Genomic DNA, 23085 nt, shown 5'->3' on the forward strand with positions numbered 1-23085 from the left:
CTTAGGTTAGTGTAGTCTGTTAATTGGCTCTTTTTGTTAAAATGGAGATTTCTGAATCCTTCATTTATGGTGAAGCCATTCTCACTAGAAGAATTGCTGCTTAATAATTACTTTGTTCCTTCCATTTTTGGACATTAAAAATTATATAGAATAGTCTGCAGGTATTCGTAAATATAATCACAGCTGGTTTTTTTCAAGTGGTGGATAAGTAACATAGCATGCTGTAGCCTGTACCGATCTTCCAGTTTCCTTTTCTGTCAACTCAGGGTTAATGAGACCTCTCTTGGTTTTAGCTTCAACTTTATGGTATTTCAGCTAGATAAAATCACACAGAGAGGCTTTGGAAATGTGAAGATTCTTGGGAAAACCAAAAAACAAAACTGTAGGTCATTCAAATGGGGTTGGGGGAGGACTATCACAATCTGTGGAAATAAGCTCAAACTTGGTAAAGAGGGCTTATTACCTAATGTGACCAATGCAAAAGGCAGGTTATCATAGGAAGGTACAGTTAGTTCTCAGTTCTTTGGCATCACATTAGAAAGACTGGCTTACTATGGGAAAATTTTGTCTCCTATTTTTGCTCATCTAAAGGAAAGGACTCCACAAAAGAAGCAAATAAACTTTTTATTTCCACAACACAACCCGTCTTCCCTTTAACCCCAGGAACATAAACTGACCTCTGCCATCAAAGTAGAGGACAAAAGCTGACAAGTGACAGAAGGCGCAAGGGGTTACTAGAAAAATAGATTATACCCAAGGCTCTTCTGGGGATCCAAACCCCTGTCCCCAGGCTCCTGGTCAGGGCTCACCAAATGGAGAGAACTAAAGACATGAAGAGGCTGGAAACTGACACAAGGAACTCCATTGAACAAAGGGGAAAGGAGCCTGGCAGTGAAAAGACCTGGAGGGGTTGGGTGGGGTGAGCTTTACTCCTAGTTTGAGTGCTGGAAAAAAGGAAGGGGGAGAAAATAATTTATTGGGTGATACAATGGTATGTAGTTTCAATCATGTCAACCATTCCAGAGCTCTCAAGCTAAATTCTGGCCAGTCTATGGAGGTAGAAATTGGGGATGGAAGGAGTTTAGAATCCCTCCTACTTCCCCTGGAGAGTAGACATTTATTACCCAGCTCTACCCTTTTGCCCAACTTGCCTCCCCAAAAAAAGCTTCCAAATCCCTTAGCTAAAATTTGCATCAGAAAATGGAATTGGAATGGGGGCAGACATTGAGTCTTGCCCAAGTACCCCAGCCTGGGAACTGACAAAGTTGAAGAGCAGGGGCAGGGAAAGGGAAGTTAAGTAATGGAGTTATATCTCCCCTCATCCCCTACTCAAACTCAGACCCCTGGGTGGACAGAGGGAGGGAAAACCAGGCAGCTGTTCTCGTCAGGGACCCATGCAGACCTGTTGGACAGACATTGCAGGTGAGAGAAGGCCGAGCTGCAGGCCAGGAGGGTTCTTTAGGCTCCTAGAGGGAGAAGCGGGCCTGGGTCAAAGGGGAGCAGGAAGCAACAAACAGTGGAAGGAGCCTTTGAGCCCCCAAACTTACGGGCCACCCTCCACCACCACCCGCCCCCCAAGTGCTAACCAGAGGGGCCCCTGCGGGTGGCAGGCTAATCAAGGGCAGAGCTTGATACGGGTGCCCTTGGAGAGCACCCGAAAGAAAGGGAAGACACGCTCGCCCAGGAAAGCAGCTGAGAAGGTATGCACATGGGCTAGAGTCTCCGCATTGTAGAAGCCCAGACGCCCAGCCTCATAGTCCAGGTACACGCCAAAGCGCCGTGGTTTCTCACTTGGGCTCAGCAGTGTCTGCTCCGTTGAGCTCTGTGCCTGGTAGCGTTTGCCGTTGGTGCCCACACACCACACTTCCCGCTGGAGCAGGGGCTGTTGGGGTAGGTGGAGCCGGCGGCGGCGATGGTGATGGCGCGAGGAGCTGGCATCCCCACTGCCCACAGAGGACCCCCCAGAGCCCACCTTCTCCTTATGATGGGTCGATTCACGGGCAGCGCCCACCGCCCAACCCCGCCGCCCGCCCACCTCTACCTCCCAGTAGTGCCGGCCAGAGCGGAAGCCTTGGGCCCCCAGTACGCAGCAGTCGGCTGAAAAGCGCTTGGAATGGTCAGCAACCTCCTGCCGCCGCTCTGCCAGGCGGACCCCCCGACGGTCAGGGGACAGCATCAGAGCCGGGTGAGCCGTGTCAGGGTCCAGCGTCAGGTCCACTTGGGAGGGGGGAGGACAAATATGCCAGGGCTGGAACAACTTGTTCCCCATCAGTAGCCAACTCTAAGATTAGGCCTTTCCTGCTGCCCTCCCCTTTGCCTCCCTCCCTCCTTCCATGTGTCCTCACCCCACCCCATCCTAGAGGCCAGACTTGAGTTCCCACGAGCTTCACTTCCTTCCCCATTCTTGTTTCCAGAACAGGTCTAACCTCTGGCCCTGGCTCTTGCTACCCACCCCCTCCCCCAGTACCAACACCTATCTGGACTAGGACAAAAGCTACTCTTGGCTTGAAGCCCCAAGCAGCCCACCTGTATCCTGCTCCACCTTAGCCCTAGTCATCTCCCCCGCCCGCCGCCAGGGCCCAACTTCACCCTCAGAACCCAGTCTCAGTTCTGTAAAGGGAAAGGCAAAGGAAGGTCGTACAGGTGACCTCCCTACCTCGGGCAGCCTGACAGAACATCCGGCTCATTTTCCTCACGATGGCATCTGTCAAGAAGTCATGGCTATGGGGTTGACACGGGTCAGGGGACCAGACCTCTGGGGGCTGCAGCTGTACCTCTTCACACCTGGAGGAAGGGGACCGGGCAGGGGGTGGGACCATGATATTCCCAGAGGGAAGAGCAAAAGCTGAGGGGAAGGAAAGGAGGGTCCAGGAGGCAGAAACTCGGGTCCTGGGGAAGGAAGGAAAGGAGCGGGATATCCAAGAGAGGTAGGGATGGGGAACCAGATGCCACTGGGTCACAGAGGAAAAGGGTGGCAACACACCTATTGAAAGTCTCCTTGATGTCCTGGGAATAACAGAAACAAAAAGAGGGAGAGGGAAAAAGAGACAAAGAGAGAGTCAGCTGCACAGAGACAGCTCCTTTCTCCCAATCTGATTCCAGCCAGAGAAAGGACTGAACTTGAATATGGAGTAAGAAAAAGCACCCTTAAGGCCCTCAATAAGCGTGTTCTATCTCAATCATCCCTATGCCTCCGCATACCTAATTCAGCTCATCCTGTTGCCAAGACCAATAACAGAATTTTCAACCCCAGTAAAAGAATTTTCACAACATGACTTGATCATCTTTTTCAGGATATCTCTGTCAAAAATTCTTTCCTCAACTCTCCTTTAAAACCCTCATTCTACAATTGAATCTTCTTTCTTTTCACTGGGTATAATCACACGCACACCACATTTGGCATTAACTCTGTCCCCAGCCTCAAAAAACCTTTTGGTCTTAGGTTAAATCATTGTGGGTTCCTCTCAGTGAGAAGAGAGGCAGCTCTGAACGGACGTTAGGTAAGCATTACCTGACAGCAAATATAGGGTTTTGGGGAGAAGGGGAGATACGGAAGGGGGCACTGCTCACCTGGAGCAGCCGCAGGCCCCCCTGCTGGCTCCGCTCCTGGGCCTCGGCCAGCAGGCGGCTCAGCTGGGCAGCCTGCTCCGCCAGGCGGCTGGCCGCTGCTCCTGCACGCCCTAGCTGGGCTTCGTGCATCTCTCGGAGGCGCCGCTCCAACCCTGCCTGCTCTTCAGCCAGAAACCGTGTCAGCCGCCCGAACTCCGAGGCCACAGCTGCCAGCTCTGACTTCATCTGGCTCTGGGATGATGCAAAGGGGATGGTGGATACCACCTCAACACACAGAAACATAAACTTCCAATTTTGCAACTGCTGCCCCTCAGTCCAAGGTAACGGAGCCCTACATCCCAAATGGAAAGAGGCCCCTGTCCCCTTTCCCACCTCCCAGCCTTACCAGCCCCACTCCCACACCCCCAGCACACTGGTCTCAAACTCAACAACTTCTGCCTGCAACTTATCTCCACCCTGGCTAACTAACTTGATTGATTGTTCAGGTCTAAGCTTAAAACTATTCCTGGAGAAAAGCCTTCCCTCCCCTCGGGATCTAAATCAGGACCACCCCCATAAATATCACTGTATATCATGGCATTCATCTTAATTTAAAATGTCATGTTTACACTGAAGTATCTTTTAACATCCTTTTCAACCACTGCATAATCTCTGTTTGCCACAGGGTCCTCAGACCCTGGAAGAGGACCAACCACAGAGTAGGTACTTAGTAAGAATTTTTTGAAATGAATAAATTAAAAATTCAGGAATCAAGATACAAAGTTAGGGTCTTGACTATACCACTAATGACCTTAGAAAAGTCACCCAACCCTTCTAGATCAGGAGTCTAGCAAACTTGACCTGTAAATGCCCAAATAATATTTTACACTTTAAGAGCCAAGAGGCAAAATCATGGGCATCACTGTGTAGGTACTTCTATATATAATGAGAGAAAACTTCTGCCCACTCACCCCATTTACCAGGGCTGGGGAATCCCAGATAGTGGGCATGCTTTCCACCCATCAGCCAGAGACATTCTTGGGACAAAGAATCACAGGCCAGAGAGGGAAAGGAAATTCTGACCGACCAAGTGAATGAAGGAAATCAGCTTCACCCTCTGTCCCAGAAACACTCGGATCCTGACATCATCTCTCTGTAACCCAGGACCCCAGAAGTCACAATCTGAGCATCTGGCTAGAGGCAACAGGATTCCACGACTCCCAGACTCAGATTCCACCACTTAGTGCCTGCCAGTGGCTAGCAGCAGAGCTCCTAATGTGTAGGTGGCAAAGAATAAGCACAGCCTTGGGAAGTGGCAAGACCCCTCACTGGCCAGGGTGGTAGGCGTGGGAGAGATGAGGGAAGAGGTCAGACAAGAAGGATGTCCTGGCTTCGTCTCAAAAAGCTCAGTGCCAGGCCATTCTCAGTGCCTGGTGACCTTACAAAAACAGGTACAGAGTTGGGGGTGGGGGGTTGATATTAGGGGAAAAAATATCTAAAAATACTCCTTGGGGAGGAGGAATCAATCATGAAAAACAGCTGAGAAACACTGGACTGGTAAAGATAAAGTCTCTGCCATGCTAATATTCACAAATTCCTATCCTCTATTAAACACCCTGGCCCCCCTCTCCTGCTCAGGGCTGCTCTGCCATCTGTCCTGGGAACTGGGGCTTCTCTGATGGCTGTTATGTGGATTTTCCTTGCCCACTTCTGCCCTCTGTGCTATCCGGTGTGGTGAGCACTGGGCCTGAAGTGAGGTGTCTGGGTTGTAAGCCTGCTTTGCAGCCCTGGGCCAGGGACTCAACATCTCTGCACCAGGCCTGTTTCCGCTCCATTTTGGAATCTAGGAATGAACATGCCCCCTACCCTCTAAAGCCCCTCTCTCTTCAGGATCCTGAGAATGTGTCTACTTCTCTCCCAGGCCTCAGCTGCCCCTCTTCAGGGAATCTAGTCACCACTTTTGAGAGTGGGCAGCCCATCTTCCCTTCCCTGATCACAGAGTCAGTCAGCCCTATCAAGGACATTCACCCACCTTCAGCTCTGTCACCCGCCTCTCCTCCTTGGCCTTCATCTTCTGCACAGCCTCTAGGTGCTTCCTCAGTGGTTCCACATGCCCCTGCAGTTTGGCCTGAGGGAATGGGAAAGGAAGGTTAGAGGCCTGGGATGGGAGAGGCACCTGCTTTCAGTACCCAGCTCCCCCATCCGCCCTGCAGTACACTGAGGCCCAAAGCCTGATCCCCACCACAGGTATCAAATAAACATCACACTCCCTTCCTCCCCTTTCTTCTCTTCAGATGATGACAAAGGCCTCCAACACTCTGTCTGCACTCAGGTACAGAAGCCTTGGGTGTGTTCTCTAAAAGTAGGATCCTGAGGACTACAGAGCCCCATGCTCAGAGTTGGGGTGGACCTGGCTTGAAGCCCTCAAGACACAAAGTCCTTCCATATGAATGTTCCTGCCTATGGTCTCTTCCCCCTCATAAGCAATCTTTCTTGTAACGTTCATTTCTAAATACTTCTCTGATGAGTTTGTGCCTGTGCTAAAGATCCTTCAGTGGTTCTCCACCACCTGCAAAATATGAGGCTCTCATTGCCTCTACATTTCTAGCCTCCTCTCCTAGACTTACACCTTCTAATATAGACTCTTAGTTTTAGCCACATAAAACTACCTATCTTTTTCCTGAATACAATTCCATATCTTTATCCATGCTGTTCCCTCTGCCTGGAATTGCCTTTCTCCATTTGGCCCAAGGCATTCTTTCTTTAAAACCCAGCAACCTGACCATGGTCCAGATCCTCCCTGCCCCCAACTTCCTCTGTCACCCCAAGGAACATGAATACAACTTTTCTAATACTTCGAGGCACTGTAATGATTTTTAAGTATGCTTCCTTCAGGACACAGGGCCAGGGGCCCCACTTAATTTCTATGCCTCTCTGTCCATTTCTCTCCCACTCACTTACTAAATGGAAAACAAAAACCCTCTCTTCCCAAGGTTTTAACCTTCACAGCCAATATGCATTTGAGCTCTATGTTCCAATCACTTGTAACAGAATCTCTTTCTTTAAAAGGCTATTAGAGACCAGAGATGGGCCCAACCTGTTTTCTTTCCTTTTTTATGTGTCCTGCCTCTTCTGCCTTTCTCCTTTCTTTTCCTGGAGAGGCAATACAGGGCAGAAGAGCTCAAGCCTAGATGCCAATCTAAACCTGAATGTAACCAAGTGACCTGATGCAAGCCACACTCACCTTACATGGGAATTGGGAATAACGGAATCTACCTGATGGACAGTATGCTTCACACAGGGTCTGCCATGTACCAAAGATCAATAAATGTTATCTAGTATTCTCTACTACGTCTAAGCTGCCAATGACAACCTGATAATGACCCTTGAACTAAAGAGTTTACTGACCCAGAGTACAAAAGGCAGTTGTTGCACAGGATACGTGGTTGTAGAAAAAGTTACATTAAAAATATTATAAGCAATCCCTTACATAAAAGTAGCATAAACTACAGAAAATTTTGTCTTTTGGTATTACCTTCTACTTTTCTCCAACTCTATTCAGAATTTATGATGCTTAAATTTCCCATTTAGCATTTTTCCTAAATAGTTGACAAAAAATTCACGAGCACAAATCCAAACAGAGTACTATTTAAAAAAAATTATCAAGGACTTTCAACTTTTTAGGAGCTTTACTTATACATCATTTGTATTATTACCTATTCAATAAAGAAATACTTCTACAAAACAACACTGTTCCAAGCTAGTGCTAGTCAATGTACATATTTGAAAGGGATAAACTACCTGCCTATAAAATAGCCTGTAAGTTAGAAAAGGAATCACTCAAATTAGTTCTATATAATAAAACTCATGTATTTACATTTGCTGATCACTTAATGACAGATTATTTGCATCTATGTGGCCTCCTCAAACTGCAGAACCCTACTGGGCTGGCATACAACAGATGTGGCTAACAAAAATTAAAATCCAGTTTCAGGGGCGCCTGGGTGGCTCAGTCGTTAAGCATTTGCCTTCAGCCCAGGGCGTGATCCCCGGGTCCTGGGATCGAGCCCCCATCGGGCTCCCTGCTCCGCTGGGAGCCTGCTTCTTCCTCTCCCACTCCCCCTGCTTGTGTTCCCTCTCTCGCTGGCTGGTCTCTCTCTGTCAAATAAATAAATAAAATCTTAAAAAATAATAATAATAAAATCCAGTTTCAGAAGCTCTTCAGAAGAGTCCTATAGGAGGGTGGAGAAGGAGTGGAATACCCATGAATAGTCCACCCCAAGATTCAGTTAACAAACTTACTGCCCATTGATGGATACAGTTAACTAGGAGCCAAAAGGAGGTAAAAGGGGACAAAAGATCACAACCTCCCCTAATGTAGGGCCTAAAAAACAGGTGATGTTACTAATGCAGTGATTCCCATGCTACGCTGGGCTTTCTTAAAGATATTCTGATATTCTCCCTGTCTCTGTCGAGTGGTAGGGCCCACTGTACTTCTGAAAACTCCCCTAGTAATTGGGACAATCACTCTGTGGAAGAAACAGTTACTTGTCATGAGAGGATGTAAGTTTGTCTTAGCTATACTACTCATAGCTGAGAAGCTCTAGACTCATTACTCTAAACTTGAGGTAATGTTAAGATTACCTAAACGAGGTTACTGTGTGAAAAGGTATGAAAACACAGGTCATAATACAAAAAAGTTCTGCAGAGACCACACAGGAGCTACCCTCTCTCCCTCCTGGTCCCACTGTTTCAAACCCATCCCAGCTTTCACTAGATAGTGCTATTTATGCTATCTCACAGACAAATCCTTACTTATACCCCCAAAGAGGAAGAGCTAGAAGTAGGGTGCAAAGTATTAACCAAACTAGAATCAGATTCCAAGAAGTCACACGTGAGGAAAGTCAAACTAACAAGACATCTAAATGGCGGTGACACTGTTGATAGTACGCAGGGGCACAGAGGCAGGGGAGGGGAGGGGTCATAACCAAGTCCATCACTTACTAGTAGCTGTGTGGCCCTGTGTATATTACTTAAATCTGTTAATCTGTAAAACAGGGATAGAAACCATATCAAACTTAGATTGTTTTGAGTTTTAAATGAGATAGTCCATGAAAAGTGCTTAGTACAGTGCCTGGTATACATAGTAAGTTAAGTGTTCAGTAAATATGAACTTTTAATCCTGGAGAAATTAAAGTTCCAAGACCTCTAGAGATGCCTGAGTTAAGTGCAGAGCCTGGTCTTCTGATTTAGAAGCCTCTCCCTTTTTCCTGCATTCTCAGGAAAGGTAAGTTCTAGTCAGTACATTAGACTGATGCAGATCCAACAAAAGTCTATGAGGAGAAACAAGCCATATCATGGGGTAGGTGAGAAAACCATTAAAAGGCAAGTGCAGAGTATCTGGGTCTGACACTAGTAGTCATTTCTACATTCCTGCTCCTTAAAGCACTTTCTTGTTCTTTGAGGCTCCAAGTCCTTCCCAACTCTAGGGGTCTGAGTCAAGGATAGACTGAAGACTCACCTACAAGAAAATGATACTGGTGGTAAAGCCTGAGGGGTCTGTCACCTGCACTCCTACACTTAGAGACAGTGGAAGTGTGAAACAGCAGTGCTTTCCCCAAGAGATGCAACCCAATGATATGGTATCACCGGGGCTTTGCCCAATTTCTTTTGAGGAAGCCAATTTTCCTGGTCGTCTTCACTGGTCTGCTTTGTCTGTGTACAAGATCCTTCTCAGTCTAACCCACCTTGATGCCAGTAAGTGCTAAGAAAAGGAGAATCAGCTCACCAGTGCATGAGGTTCTGGAGTTAGGAGGGGACATGTTTCCTTCCTCCAGCTCCTCTTACTTCCTCTCCACCCCCACTAAACTCCCATCTTCTACTTCTCTCACCTTATACTCCTGCACCACCTCTTCCAGTGGCACCACGCTGTGCTGTTTGTGGCTCCTGGATTCCCGGCACACCACACAGATGGCCTCTTCATCCACCTCGCAGAAGAGCTTCAGGGCTTCCTGGTGTTTGGGACAAATGCCCTGCTCGCTCCCACGGCTCCCTCGACCAGGAGTTGGGTGCATCTGCCGAATCACCTGGACCATGTTGGCCAGCTGCAGGTTGGGGCGGAAGCTCCGCCTGGGAAAGCTCTTTCGGCACTGGGGGCAGGTGAAGCACCTCCGAGGGGCTGGAGGCGGGGGCAGTGGGGTAACGGGGTCTAGCTCCTCTTCCTCGTCCTCCTCCAGCACTTCCTCCTCATCCTCCTCATCCTCCCCTCTCAGGTCCTCCTCCATGTCCCCCAAGTAGTAGTCCAAATCTTCCTCCTCGTCCTCCTCCTCCCACACGTAGTCCATGTTGTCCCAGTTGGACCCTCCCATGCCACTGGTCCAGAACACACCCTCCTCTTCCTCCTCGACCTCCTCCTCCATGTCGCCCTCATAGTCTTCATCCCGCATGGGGGTGTCCCACCCCCCACCGGCCCCTACAGCCTCCACTTCCTCCTCCTCTCCGTCCTCCTCTTCCTCCTCCCGGTCTAACTCGTCCCTGTCCTCCTCATCCTCCCCTCCCCACAACTGGGTTACACACACTCGACAGAAGTTGTGCCCGCAGCCGATGGACACGGGGTCCGTGAAGTAATCGAGGCAGATGGCGCACACCGCCTCCTCCTGAAGGGTCTGCACAGGGTTGGGTGCCATGGCAACGGCAGCCATCTTAGTGTCCAGTCAGCCAGTGTAGATGGGCGGCGGGGGGCGGGGGGCGGGGGTCTTCCCTCTCAGACGCCCTGACGACCCGGCCCCACCCCCACCCCGCCTCTCCACAGCTTGCCTCAAGCGCAGACAGAGGAAGGTCCTCCCGACAACCCACCCCTCCACACAGAGTTCCCTACTCCTAGACGACAACCGTGTCTCTGCGAGGGGAGGGGACAGAGCTGAACGCTACAGCCAAGTCCCTCAGGTGGCCCTGAGTGCAAATCTGTCCCAACGCTCCCTTGGCCTCCTCATAAACCCCCGCCCCTCCTCACTTCCTGGCTCCGCCCCCTCACTTCCGGCCTTCCTTCCAACACTTCCGGTGTCTGCGAGTCTCCCAAGCTCGCGAGTTCCCTCCGCGGTAACGCTACGCCCCCTTCTTTCCTCCCGGGCCCCTGGGCGACAGGAAACGGCGAGGAGACGCTCTAGCAGGCACACGGGAAGAGGGCGGGAGGGCTAGAATGATGGAGGCCCACGTCTCCGTAATACGAAGGAGCAGGGAACGCGAACGACCCAGAAGGACCGGCCTCCCCCATCCCCCGCCACTGGGGGTAAACTTCGGGGGACGGTGGAAGCGCTTAGCGGCCGTCCACTCTCGGTGCTATGACCGCGTCGGCCCGGCGCCATCCTACTAACCGAACACGGAGACTGCACAAGGGACTCCCCACAGCCGACGCCGGAAGCGGAGGGGCGGGTCCCGGTGAGCGTCCCCAAGTACTTCCGGCCCTTCTAGGCCGAGTACTTTGTTGTTTGGGAACTCAGAGTTCCTCCGAGACGGCTTAGGGCGGGGACGGGACACCTTGCCCACCCTCCCGACTATAGTTGGCATTTCCGCAGGCATTTTAGAACCTGCCGTTTTGTCACTGTCGTATGGTTTAGATGAACTTTTCTAACTGCCCATCAGTAAAGGAATAATGAAATCATTACATGAACATCCACACCGTGGAGTATTCTTTAGCTGTAAAAAGGGAATCCTCTTCAAGATGTATTGTGAGGTGAGAAAGGGTGCTGAAAAGTGTAGGCTATGCTACCATCTGTAAAAAAAGGAGGAGTGTTAGATGTATTTGATAACTTTATCGTCCTGTATTTACTAAAATAAAATAAGGGTAGTAGTCCCTATCAGAGGGTTTTGTGAAATTAGAGTTCGTATAATTTCAAAGTGATTAGTATGTTGCTTAGCACATAGTGAGTTCAGGGCCGTCGGTTCATTCAACAGTTTCTGAGCTGACGCGCTGCGTGCCCAAACTACCCCGAGGTCTGTCTTCACGAGTCCTGGTCTAAGAGCAGCGGCTCAAACTGGGTTCGTGCTATTAGTTTTACTTGAGAAAATCCCATCCAGGCTGTAGAAGTAATTACTAAAGATGCCGCTCTGGTACGCAGAGCATCTCTGTCAAATAGATCTTTGGGGGGTGAAATAATACCTGAGGCTTTTGAAAAAGTTCTCCTTTAATTAAAAGAGAAAGGAAAACCTGCAGGGGCAGTTACGGGAACGTAATCCAAGTACAGAATTCCCAGGGAGTGCCGGCCGCTGCGGGATGCCAGGGCTGCGCACGCAGAACTCACCCTGTTCAGGGGGCGCTTTACCGCCGGTGGGGAAACTCCCAGGGGACGCCTGCTTCCTCAGACGGGTGGCCGAACACGCCAAAACCAGTAATCCTCGTGGGCGAACATCCATATGAGGCCATGCCATGGGAGGTGTGGCCACGAGACCTGAACACAGCTCAGCCGCCTGCGCAGGGAACGTCTGCCGCTTGGAACTCTGGCTTCACGCAACCGGGTCATTCTCCGCCCTGTGTAGCTTTACGATAGTGTTAGTGAAAGCCTGTCCCTGTCGGTTTCCGTAGTGTAGTGGTTATCACGTTCGCCTCACACGCGAAAGGTCCCCGGTTCGAAACCGGGCGGAAACAGCTTTTTTTTTTTTTTTGGTCAGCGTTTCATTTTTACGGTCACTGCATCCACGCCTCTCCTGCGCCCCAAGGAGAGGGGGGGCTGTGGTCACGCAGAGGAAAAGACATGTGTATGTCTATCTCTTTTTCCTGGAGACAGGCAGTAAACGGGACAGCAACAGGACAGAGCTCACAGCTCACCCTCCATAAATGCTCCAATGTAAATTCAGGTCTCGCTCCTCAGCTTATCTCTTGCTCTTCTCCTGCAAGAGCCCGCAGAGCCACCTCTCCCGGGTTGAGGGACCGTAGGCTTCGGATCCTCCAGCGCTAGTCACTAGGACAGTCGTACACACAGTAGGTGCTCCGTATTTGCAAAATTGCTTTTCAAAGTGTATCCTCATCCCTGCATGTGCATTTCAGTCTTCTGGGATAGAAGAGAAAGTAGGTACATGGGCCCGGCTAGCTCAGTCGGTAGAGCATGAGACTCTTAATCTCAGGGTCGTGGGTTCGAGCCCCACGTTGGGCGCAACTCCTTTTAAAGAAGGAAAGAACTTTTGTTGCAGTCAGGCAACAAGGTTCTCTCCAGACTCGCGGCGAATGGAACTCGGCATTTCTGGCGGCGCGCGCCGAAACTAGGCAGGTGGTTGCCGGTAGCCCAACAAAACGTTGCTCCCAGCCGTTGGGCCCCCGCTAGCCAGAAGGCAGGAAGGGAGGGTGGGTGCCAGCAGACAAGTTCCGGGGAATGGGGGCTCCTCTTCGGGGCACCCTTCCGCTCGCTGAAATTCGCCTGCCCAAGGTCAACGCGTATGGGGCGCCTTCTGTTGACCAGACTTCCAGTCCGGTGTCCGCGGCGCTGCCCAGGAGCGGGGCGGGGCGGGGGGGGAGGGGGAGTGCGGCGTGGCTTCCGGAAGCTGCGGGGCGGGGGGATGGGGGAGACCCAACGGCCGCCGGATTCGCGACCACTTTACTGGGTGACTTAGAGGCTAAGCATTCTCGCGCTCTTGCCGCTGCCGGGTTTTTTTCCGGTGAGAAGAGTGCTCTTCGTAATCTGAGACCCTCATCTTCAGTATATTCCTCTTTTTAAGAGTCCATCGTTTCTTAAATGTTGCCCCACACAGACAGGAATGTAAAAATATCCTTTATTTTGGAACATCCTAACATGAACATCCTCAGTTTACTGGTCTTGTCAGGAAATTCTTCCTTAACTTCAGCTGAACTGCTTTTTCAGACCTGCAAATTCAGACTGTTCTCTGTTTACCGTATGTAGACGTCTCCCTCAACACACGCCAGACCGCAAGAGAAGTCTATTGGTCACGTAAAGCTGGTTTATTGAACTTGCTAAGCAAAGGATTGAATCGCCTTCAGTCTCAGAAGTGCATCGAAGACGGGAATTAGGGAAAGTTTAGCATGACACCGTTTAAGAGCTGTCTGGACAGGAGTTGGTCAAAGTTTGTAAAATAGGCGGATTTGCTGGTACAGTCCTAGCGTCCTAGCTCGCTCATGCCTTACTGGAAAGCGACTGTTACTATGGTCTTATATTGGAATTAATGGGTCTAAATAAGCTTGTGTCCCAGGAGTTTCAATTTTGACATTTTTTCTCGCACAGGTACCTATAGATTCGTTTGCAAATTGTGGTTTTAGGGCTTCTTCTTCTTCTTCTTTTTTTTTTTTTTTAACCACCTTCACTGGAAATGGAAAACATTCCTAAAAGATCCTGGCTTTTCATTAAGGAGAAGCCAAAGTGGACAGGCTTCTCGTTGCCATCTCCCAACAAGCTAGGGGCATCCCCTCTGGAGCTTTTTGCTCCAATTCCTGCCTCTCTTTCCTCTCCATGGCTTCCACTGTTGCCCCTCCAGCCAGGCCCAGTTGGGAATCCCATCTGGTAAGTGATCCATTGCTCTTAGCACAAAAGAGTCAAGGGTTGATCAGTTCAGACATTGAGCAAACACAAGGAAAGTAGGATTTTTTGGTCTTTTTCCTCCTTGGCGATGGTGGCCATGGAGGCAGAAGGACTTGCTCTGATTTACGTTTCAGAAGGATTCCTTCAGGAACGATGAGCAGGACATGTGATGGAAGTGAAACTGAGTCAGAGAGAGGAACTGGAGGTACACAGCCATGGTCTAGACAGGAAGCAGCTAACATCGCAGGGGGAGGCAGCAGCCAGATGGGAGAAGTGGGTGAAGGAGATAGGTGCATGGTTTATACCTGGGCAGAAGAGGGAGGCTGCCCAGTTTCTGCTTTAGATGGTTTAGTAACAGAAATCAAAGACCGAGTGTAGGAGTAGGGACAATACTGACCCCACCTTTGGCCTTCCATCCTCTTCAAGCCAGAGCAATGACCTCCCTCCCACTACATGTTCCAGGCCCGTGGACGTTAATGTATGCCATGACATGGAATGCGGGAACGCTTGTTCTGATCTTTCCTAAAGTGGCACACAGAAGGCACCACTTTAGGTAACTAGTAGAGATCCTTTGGCACACTGATAGAGCCAGTTTAGATAACTACCCTATGACCTCATGACCATACTTCTCATTCCATAAAATCTAGGGATTAAGGTCTGGACTGGGTGGAGAATAGCTGCGGAGAATGGCCCGACAGGGCCTGGCTGGTCTGTCCCCACCCACACTCCCCGTCAGTAAGTTACCCTGAATAAAACTCTGCATAAGCGATATAGAGTGGCTTGCTTCATTTTTTCCCCTCTTAACGAGCCTAGAGGATACTTTACTGACTTTCCTCCACCTTCTAACACAGGAGTGGGTTGGGGGGTGAGAAAGCAGTAATGAATTCAGTCTTGAACAGGTTGGGAGATGTCTCAAAGGACATGTCCAAGACACATGGATCTGAAGCCTGGGGAGAACTGTCATTGCTGGAGACACAAGCAGGCGGGGTAGAGGTTGGGTCAAGCTGTCAACCGCAACGTGACTCTCCAGGGGAGATAGCCTTGGGTAGACAAATGGAGAAGGAGTCAGACTAGGAGTAAAGCCAGCAGCAAAGCTTCTACTGAGGCCAAGGGAGTTAGGATGTGCAAAAAGAGAGGAACAGATAGGCAGACTCAAATTCCATACATGGTCTAGTAAAGGAAGGCAGTAAGGCCTCTATGGATTGGGCCACCTGCAGGCCCCTGGTGACCTTGATCAGACAACTAGACTCGGACAAGAGGACCTGCCGCCCAGTGGTCTGATGGAGAGGGGTTTACAAGGTGAAGACACTCAAGGATCCTGACTCAGCAGGACTCAGCCTCCATTCCAATTCCTGGCTCCACAGGTCTTCCGGAATCAGCATAGGCAACCAAAAAAACATTTTCAATATTAGATCATCTATACTAATCTTACATTTGCATATATAGAGATCTACATATAGCATGCGTTAAGCCTCATCCCAATTCTGGACATTCAATGCTAGCATTGATTAGTCTTATTTTTAGAAAATACTTAAAAGATTTAATTATATTTCAAAATTTAAATTTTCAGCTTTATTTAAATAACGTTGACTTAGAATTTGATATTTCAATTTCCCTTTTATTTTTAATAGATAATTCCACATAATTTAGAAGAAACAATCATTTTGAAAACATGTAAAACTAATTTTATTTTTGGCTTATTTATACCTACATTTTGACGAAATACATTCAAATCTCATATTCCTTGAACGTACTTAGCATTTCCTTAATCCTTTAGATCTTTAGTGTCAATCCAGCATAAAATGGGTGAAAATTTAAAACCTCCAGCTGTCTCGCTAGAAGAAAGAGACAAAATGGAGAGAATTACCTAGTTTCAAACTTCCAAAGCCACATTTACCTTCCTTGCTGCGAGGCTGCCTGCTTTCATCCACTGTTTTGTTTTGTTTTTAATTGCTGAACCTCACTGGTTTCCCGACCTGCTAATGAGTCGCGTTGGGTAGTTAGACAACAATAGTACCGGGGGCCCCACGTGGAATGGTTTCAAGGGCTCGGCCTCCCAGTTGGGGGGTGGCAGAGCCCATGGCTAAAACTCTTAGAAAGATCATGAAATAACTCACACATCGCTAGTTTCCGTAGTGTAGTGGTTATCACGTTCGCCTAACACGCGAAAGGTCCCCGGTTCGAAACCGGGCGGAAACACTGTGAGGTCTGCGTCTTTTTCTTTTACCTCAGGTTAAGTGAATTTCTCTACGTAAGTCATCTGTGTGTGGAATGTATGTGCGTGTATGTATGGATACTTTTTACAGTTTTACACGTACTCTTGTCTTTTGTAATTCATTACCAGTTCGGTTCAACCAATACAGCCCCGGTCTCTAGGTCTGTGGTGTAAGAATGTGGTCTGTGTCTTTAGAGCATTTCTTCATAGAACTTAACGATTCTGGCCGGTTAAAAGGCAACAAAAGGCAGGAATGTCCGCATCCACACATGAAATGTTAAAAAATGCAAGCAGGAATGAGCTGGAAATATATGGTGGAAGGCAGGCCAGGAGGGAGTATTCACAGGGAAGATCGTAGCGGTGGTAATGACCGAGCCATGAACAACGCATTGCGTTAACGGTGTCCAGTCCTGTTTAAGGTATCTGCCTCAAAGGAACCTAACAATCCTGGGAGGTACGTAATACATAGTTTACAGGTGACGCCGCTGACGCACAGAAACGTCACAGAAGGTGAGGAAACGTGGGGTAAAGGAAATAGAAAGGGGAAGCTAAAGGATGGAGAAGAGGAAAAGCAGCAGGGCACCGAGAGAAAGTCAAGTAAGCGCAGCGAGGAAAGCAGCTTTGATTCTGCCAGCGGACTGTCAGTGATTGGCTGGGTGGAGCCAACAGCGATGGCGGCAACTCCACACCACCGACACTACCACGAGCAAGTTTAAATTCTTCTACCCTGACTGGTTTCACTCCCAGCTTGGGGCTGCCCATCCACCTGTCCTCAGGGGGGCCGCCTCCGCTCCTCCAAGTGGCGCCCTGCTGTCGCTCCCCGCGTGCCCCCTAAGGCAGACCCACCTAGTGTCTACCCTGCATTCCTCCCACTGTCCAGTGTGTCCTCAGCGGCTGAGAGCAGTCAAAGGACCATCAGTCTCTCCAGAGGTGTCTCGGCCAGCCGCCCTCTTCAGCGATCCTCACGTGCCGTTCATTGGTCTCCAGCCTGTGCGATGCTGCAAGTGTGTTGGGAAACAGGCTCTAGAGTTCAAGGCGAAAAGGCAGTAAAGGCTTCAGAGAAGCATTCCAGCGACGCTCGGGGTGGGCCCCCCAGCCCAGTGCTCCTGGCTTGAGAGATGTCGGTAGAGACGCAGGACTGTGGACCTCTGTAGTGCAGCTTGCTCTCACGCCTGGAAAATAGGGCTCATGCTTTCACACTTGACGGGGCACACTTACACATTTGACAAGCAACTTCTTTCCCAGCACTTCTATCAAACTGGGAAGCCAAATAAAATATCAAGGTTGTAAATCGCATTGCCTTTAAAGTTTCACTCATCCTAAATGCAGACAAAGCATAACCAAAAACAGCATAACGTACTTTAAAAAATCAATTTCATGCCCATTTCTTTATCATTGTTCTTTCACACTTATTTGTATTCTTTCCCAGAATTTACAGATGTAACTCACCCAACCAGGAAGGCTAGGGACTAGCTATTGAACTTAGAGACCCAGAGGAGTGAAGAGTGAAGGATTCTGGACCTCACCTGGGGAATTCTTCTTCTGCTTTCCTAGACTCATCTTGTTTCAATTAATGCTAATTATTATTCTCTTATTGATGCTTAAATTGTAGCTGCTTGTCAGTGGGAGCCCCTTCACATTGGCTCCTTTATCTTTTCAGCATTGCCCTGACAATTTGAAAGCATCCTCATTTCCTAGCAGCTATTCACGCTTTGGACCCATCCGTAATTTTTCCTGCCTTAGGATGCAGGAGAATGTACAGGAAGCTTCTTTTTTTTTTTTTTCCAGTGAAGAGTAAAAGAAAAAGCCAAATCTAAGTGCCAGGACAGTGCATGGAGCCCAAGGTCTCTGGCTCCCCCACTTCCAAGTACCCTAGAGAAATAGTTTTAAGGACATGAGTTAACACTGAGGGTTCTACTTAATTGTAGCTTTTGCTAGATCTTCACATTTTTCCAAATAAGCTTCAACATCGTTACTGTACAAAATTATCTACCTAATTTTTTAATCTCTCACTCATAAGTATATTCCCTTTTGCTTTATTTTTAAAAAACCTCTTTATTAGGAAATCTAAAGTAGAGATAATGGTATTATGACATGCCAAGTACCCATCAACCAACTTCAATTTTCTTTCTTCCACAATTCCATTTTTATCTCTAACTCCATCACTTCCCACCCTACTGGCTCTATCTCAGAGGGTGATAAGGCCTGTGAGAAAATTAATGAGGGAGATCGGATAGAGTGGCAAGCAAACAGAGGACAGCATTAGAGAAGGGCTAAGAAAGATGTATCAGAAGAGGTGACAATGAGCTTAGTCAGGAAAATAAGATGGAGCCAGCCTTTCAAAGATCTTGGGAAGAGGCCTTTGGGAGAGGGAGCAGAGGGTTCAAAGGCTCTGAAGTAGGAGTGTGCTTGGTGGGTTCAAGGAGGAAAGGAAGACCAGGAACTTGGTGGATAAGGAGCCACAGCTATATCTCCTTGGCTCTGCATTCTGATGACTCCATCCACACCAGTTGCTCTTTTTGTTTACAAGTGGATAGAAAAATGTATGGAGGACACCGGATCTGTAGTCTTAGAGTATGTCCAGGCTAATGAGAAGTACAGTAGGATCTCAATATGGAGTTTTTAAGGACAGATGAATGAACATATAGGCTCATTCAGAAGATTGCAGATAGACAATCCACCTGGTGTTTCTAACTGCTATGAGTTGGTGGTTAAAGCAGGGAGACTACAGCAGCAACTGAGGTTCACGTAATGGCTCTGCACTCCAGCTGTGACCTAATCAGTGCCCCCTCTCCTCTCAATGAGGGTTCAGAGAGATAAGTCCAAAATTGTTACCAGGAATGTCTAAGAGAAAATATCACCAGTGGCTTAGATATTCAGAATGACGTCTTTTGATAACCATAATTCATGAAGGAACTAGTCAAAGGAACTAGTGATTGTTCCTGTTTCAGAAATTGCTAGCTTTATAAGAAAAACAATAATATTTGTAAGTTGAACTTAAAACCTTGCGAAAAACTAGGCTTTAACATTTACAACTAGATAAATTGAATATTAATCACACAATAAGTTTGTATTCTTTTCTGTATTAAAAAACCTTCCCTAGTCCTTAGACATTAAACATCTCAGATGACAGCAGAGAGTTTCCCAAAATATCCAGTGATTTTAATCCAGTTGGTCCTGACACAGAATGGAGGAGCAGGTCATTCTGGGTCATCTGTTTGGCCACTCTTCCTTTAGCATGCCGTCCTCCAGAATTAGGCTGCTCTGGTCGACATTTGTCTTCCTATTTACCCCAAACTTACATTCCCCAGGACATCAGCATGTGACTGAGACCTGCCTTTTATTTAGGGGACTTTGTGCCCTATAAACAGCAGTGAAATAACAGGGTAGAATTTGATGGTGGTCGAACCATTTCTCTTGAAGCTACACAGACCCTAAGATAATGACTTTGCCAATTCTAGTAAATACTGAGAAACCACTGACTATTAAAGAAAGAGCTGATATTGGAGTTTTTTTAGACTAGCTAGAAAATAGCCATAAATATCTTAAACCTGGAGATGATTTTCTGTTTCAAATGAGGTTTTAGATGAAAATATCCAAATGGATGGTTGATTAATAATTTATATGTAAATTATATATAATTATCATAAACCACAAGCCACATGCATGATCGAATAATTTAAATATGCCCATATGACACCAAGACCGAGTAGAAAATCACATACAAATTTAATTTCTTATATATGGTTGGATTCTTTCTGTCCAAGGGAGAAAATTCGCAGAATAAGAAATAACTGAGTAGGCCTTTCCAATGAAGCTTTGCATTGAAGAAAACGTGATAGCCTTCACAGAAACAAGCCTGAAAAAGAAAAAAAATAATAATATTGTCCTCTAGAATTGGATTAGAAGCCATAAATAAGAGAGACACTGTGATCTTCAGAATCTGTTGCCTGCATATGTTCCTGTGAGGGGCAAAAGGGAGGTCCCTCTTCCTGTGAGGCAGTGCCCTGTAGGCCCTGCAATGGATATCATCTTACTTGTAGGACAGGCAGTGAGGGAATGATAAGAGGGGTGGAGTCATGTTAGATTCTTTAAAGCAGCCCATTGCCACCCAGCAGAGGAGAAACAGGCAGTCTGGTTCATGGCTGGTAGGAAGGAAATCAATCAGCCTGTAAAATCTACAGTCCAGTGATTTGTCTATTTCCATAAAGTTACCATCACATATAAACCTTGACCCAGCAATCTCACTTCTAAGAATTTGCCCCACAGATATGACTGCAAAAGTGCAAAATAACAACACTACATACTTATTAACTGCAGAACTGGTTATACTAACAAGAGATTGGAAACAATATAAATGTTCATCAGTAGGTGATCTGTTAAATAAACTATGATTCATCTATAGGTGAATATTATGCAGCTGCAAAAAAAAAAGATTTAGAAAATTTCCTACATCTTAGATGGAAAGATCTTCAAATATAAGAGTTGTAATTGTCTTTTTGTATAAAATAGAGGAAAATAGAAATATATTTGCATCGAAAGGTGTATAACCGTGCAAGAATATATACACGAGTACAATAGTTGTTACCTAAGGAGGGAGGATGACAGGCACTTTTCACTGAATATTTTTATGTATGGTTCAATTTTTGAAGAGTACAGTGTACAACCTACTCAAAAGATGTTTTAAAAACTCATTTTGTGGAACTCTGTGGAAAATGTTATGGTGATTCTTCAAAAAAAATTAAACATAGAAATACTGTATGTTACATTGGAATTAAAATTAGAAAGAAAAATAAGAAAAAAAAGAAATACCATTTGTTCTGCAATTCCACTTCTAGGTATATACTCAACAGAAGTGAAAACAGGAACTTGAACAGATATTTGCACACCCATGCTAATAGCCGCATTATTCACAAAAGCCAAAAAGGTGGAAGGAACCCAACCAAGTGTTTATAGACAGATGAAGGGTTAAAAAAAAAATGTAGCGTGCCTATATACATAATGGAGAGTAGTCATAGAGATAGTAGAATGGTGGTTGCCGGGAATGGAGGAAGGACAGAACTGGGAGTTTTATTTCCTGGGTAGAGTTCCAGTTGAGGAAGATGAAAAAGTTGTGGAAATGGATGGTGGTGGCGGTTGCACAACTATGTGATTGTGTGAAAAGCTACCGAACTGTACATGTAAAAATTATTGAAACGGTAAGTTTTATTACGCATGCTTTAACAATTTATAAAATAATTTACATATACTTATATAAAATTCATTTTGTTAGCAGTAAATCATAACTTAATCAATGAACAAAGGTATAGCCACATAAAAAAGCGCACTTGAATACCGCATACGAGAAATTTCTAGAGTAGAATTTATTTGTCCCCGAGGGAGTCAAGTAGTGAACCAATTGTCCTTAATTGGACAAAAACCTAAGCGTTGCGCCCAACGTGGGGCTCGAACCCACGACCCTGAGATTAAGAGTCTCATGCTCTACCGACTGAGCTAGCCGGGCGCCTAGGAACCTATTTTCATCAACTCTTACTTCAAGGTAGAATTCAAGCTATCTACCTCTCCAGATTCGGAAGTAGGTTTATTTGCAACATCCCGCCGCTGGGCAGACCGAGAAACTCAAAACTCCGAAGATCTCGCCTGACCGCCCCTCCCACCTAGGTCTATTTTCTGCTTGCTCAGCCAGCTACCGATCCTTTTTCCTCCCCACGGAAAGTGCGGGGCGCGAAGGAGGGAAAACATGAGCATCTTAATACTGGCACGCTCACCTTGTGATATTTTAATCAGGAGTTTAGACGTAGGGTCTGGGGATTGGAGTGGGTGGATCCCGCCACCGCCCCTTCCAATCTGGGCAAACTACACGATACGGGATTTCCCCCAGGGCTCTGCAAACATTCAGCGTTTGAAAACTTGGAAAAAGGAAAGCGCAAACCCGCGTTGGAGATGCCGGGGATCGAACCCGGGGCCTCATACATGCAAAGCATGCGCTCTACCACTGAGCTACATCCCCACTTTGCTAGAACCTTCACTGTATTTTCCCTTGGCTGCTTATTAGTGTACGGAGTGGGTGTGCGATTAGCCTGATGAGACAACCAGGATGCTGCAAAGCCGGTCCGGCAGCGCCAGGGCTGTGTTTGAGTCCTCTCCTGACTCGAGGCGAGCGAATCTCCACTGAGGGACACTGGCGGGGAAAACAGGACTGGAACAAACACCTGAAGGCAGCAGTGGAAAACGTAGGCGAAATCATCAGGCACGATGCCCCAAATGAACTGTGAGCCGAAAAAAGGAAAGTAAGGAAGACCGTGCGCAGTCTGCTACGTTTGTTAAGCAAGAAGAAAGGGAGTGTAGTAAACTATGTAATATTTGTATAAAATAATTCAGAATTGCAAAGTCGATCGCTTAGGATGGGGAGGAGACTGGAGCATAGACAATGGGTATATTCTTCGCTGTGAACCACTCTGCGTATCTGAATTTTGAACCACGTTTAAATCAGTTCAATCCAAGAAAAGTTTACAGATCGCTTACTATGCAACAAGAGCTGCTCTAGAAATCTGGGGGTCCAGCCACGAGCAAAACTGACACAGTCATCCCCTCTAACAGCTCAAATTCCGGAGGAGGTAGAGTGTTAGAAAATAGAGCCAGGTTGAAGGACACAGTGTGGTAAGAGGTGATTTTAAACAGTTGTCTGGAGGCTTGGCTGAGAGGATGGCATTTGAAACAAGACTTGAAGGATGGGAAGTAAGCCATGCAAGTATGGGAAAAGAGAGGTCCAAGTAAAGGTAAAAGCCAGTTCAAAGG

At 47.3% G+C, this 23085-nt stretch overlaps 1 protein-coding gene and 5 non-coding genes across 8 annotated transcripts; 3 read left to right on the forward strand and 3 right to left on the reverse strand.

Moving 5' to 3' along the window:
- Positions 1-607: 607 nt before the first annotated feature.
- TRIM41 (tripartite motif containing 41) lies at positions 608-13022 on the reverse strand. 3 transcript variants are annotated; one of them, XM_045779086.2, is made up of 7 exons: positions 9441-13022; positions 5582-5677; positions 3571-3834; positions 2984-3006; positions 2657-2784; positions 1792-2217; positions 608-1466 (listed from the first exon to the last, which is right to left on the reverse strand). In XM_045779086.2, exons 1-7 carry the CDS (start codon positions 10248-10250, stop codon positions 1459-1461), a joined length of 1755 nt encoding a protein of 584 aa, XP_045635042.1. In that variant the 5' UTR covers positions 10251-13022; the 3' UTR covers positions 608-1458. The 3 variants fall into 3 exon arrangements, with proteins under 3 accessions (XP_045635042.1, XP_045635040.1, XP_045635041.1); XM_045779084.2 differs by having other exon boundaries at positions 608-2217; positions 9441-11320; positions 11850-13021; XM_045779085.2 differs by having other exon boundaries at positions 608-2217; positions 3571-3801; positions 9441-13019.
- Positions 12121-12193, forward strand: TRNAV-CAC (transfer RNA valine (anticodon CAC)). The gene has a single exon. It is a non-coding gene; the product is annotated as a tRNA-Val (tRNA).
- TRNAK-CUU (transfer RNA lysine (anticodon CUU)) lies at positions 12626-12698 on the forward strand. The gene has a single exon. It is a non-coding gene; the product is annotated as a tRNA-Lys (tRNA).
- A 3176-nt stretch (positions 13023-16198) lies between the features above and the next one.
- Positions 16199-16271, forward strand: TRNAV-AAC (transfer RNA valine (anticodon AAC)). The gene has a single exon. It is a non-coding gene; the product is annotated as a tRNA-Val (tRNA).
- A 5446-nt stretch (positions 16272-21717) lies between these two features.
- On the reverse strand, positions 21718-21790 carry TRNAK-CUU (transfer RNA lysine (anticodon CUU)). Its single transcript has one exon. It is a non-coding gene; the product is annotated as a tRNA-Lys (tRNA).
- Positions 21791-22225: 435 nt separating this feature from the next.
- Positions 22226-22297, reverse strand: TRNAA-UGC (transfer RNA alanine (anticodon UGC)). Its single transcript has one exon. It is a non-coding gene; the product is annotated as a tRNA-Ala (tRNA).
- Between the last annotated feature and the right edge of the window lie 788 nt (positions 22298-23085).

The sequence above is a fragment of the Ursus americanus genome, chromosome 5 (genome assembly GCF_024610735.1).
Source record: "Ursus americanus isolate L20-20 chromosome 5, mUrsAme1.1.p, whole genome shotgun sequence".
NCBI lineage: Eukaryota > Metazoa > Chordata > Mammalia > Carnivora > Ursidae > Ursus > Ursus americanus.

What these genes read in the sequence shown, in the direction of transcription:
- TRIM41 (XM_045779084.2), bottom strand. Translation starts at nt 10,250, where the DNA reads ATGGCTGCCGTTGCCATGGCACCCAACCCTGTGCAGACCCTTCAGGAG. An exon ending in GGGGCCTGCGGCTGCTCCAG is followed by an intron (nt 3,007 to 3,570) that starts GTGAGCAGTGCC and finishes TGTTATTCCCAG; the next exon opens with GACATCAAGGAGACTTTCAA. An exon ending in ATCAAGGAGACTTTCAATAG is followed by an intron (nt 2,785 to 2,983) that starts GTGTGTTGCCAC and finishes CCCTTCCTCCAG; the next exon opens with GTGTGAAGAGGTACAGCTGC.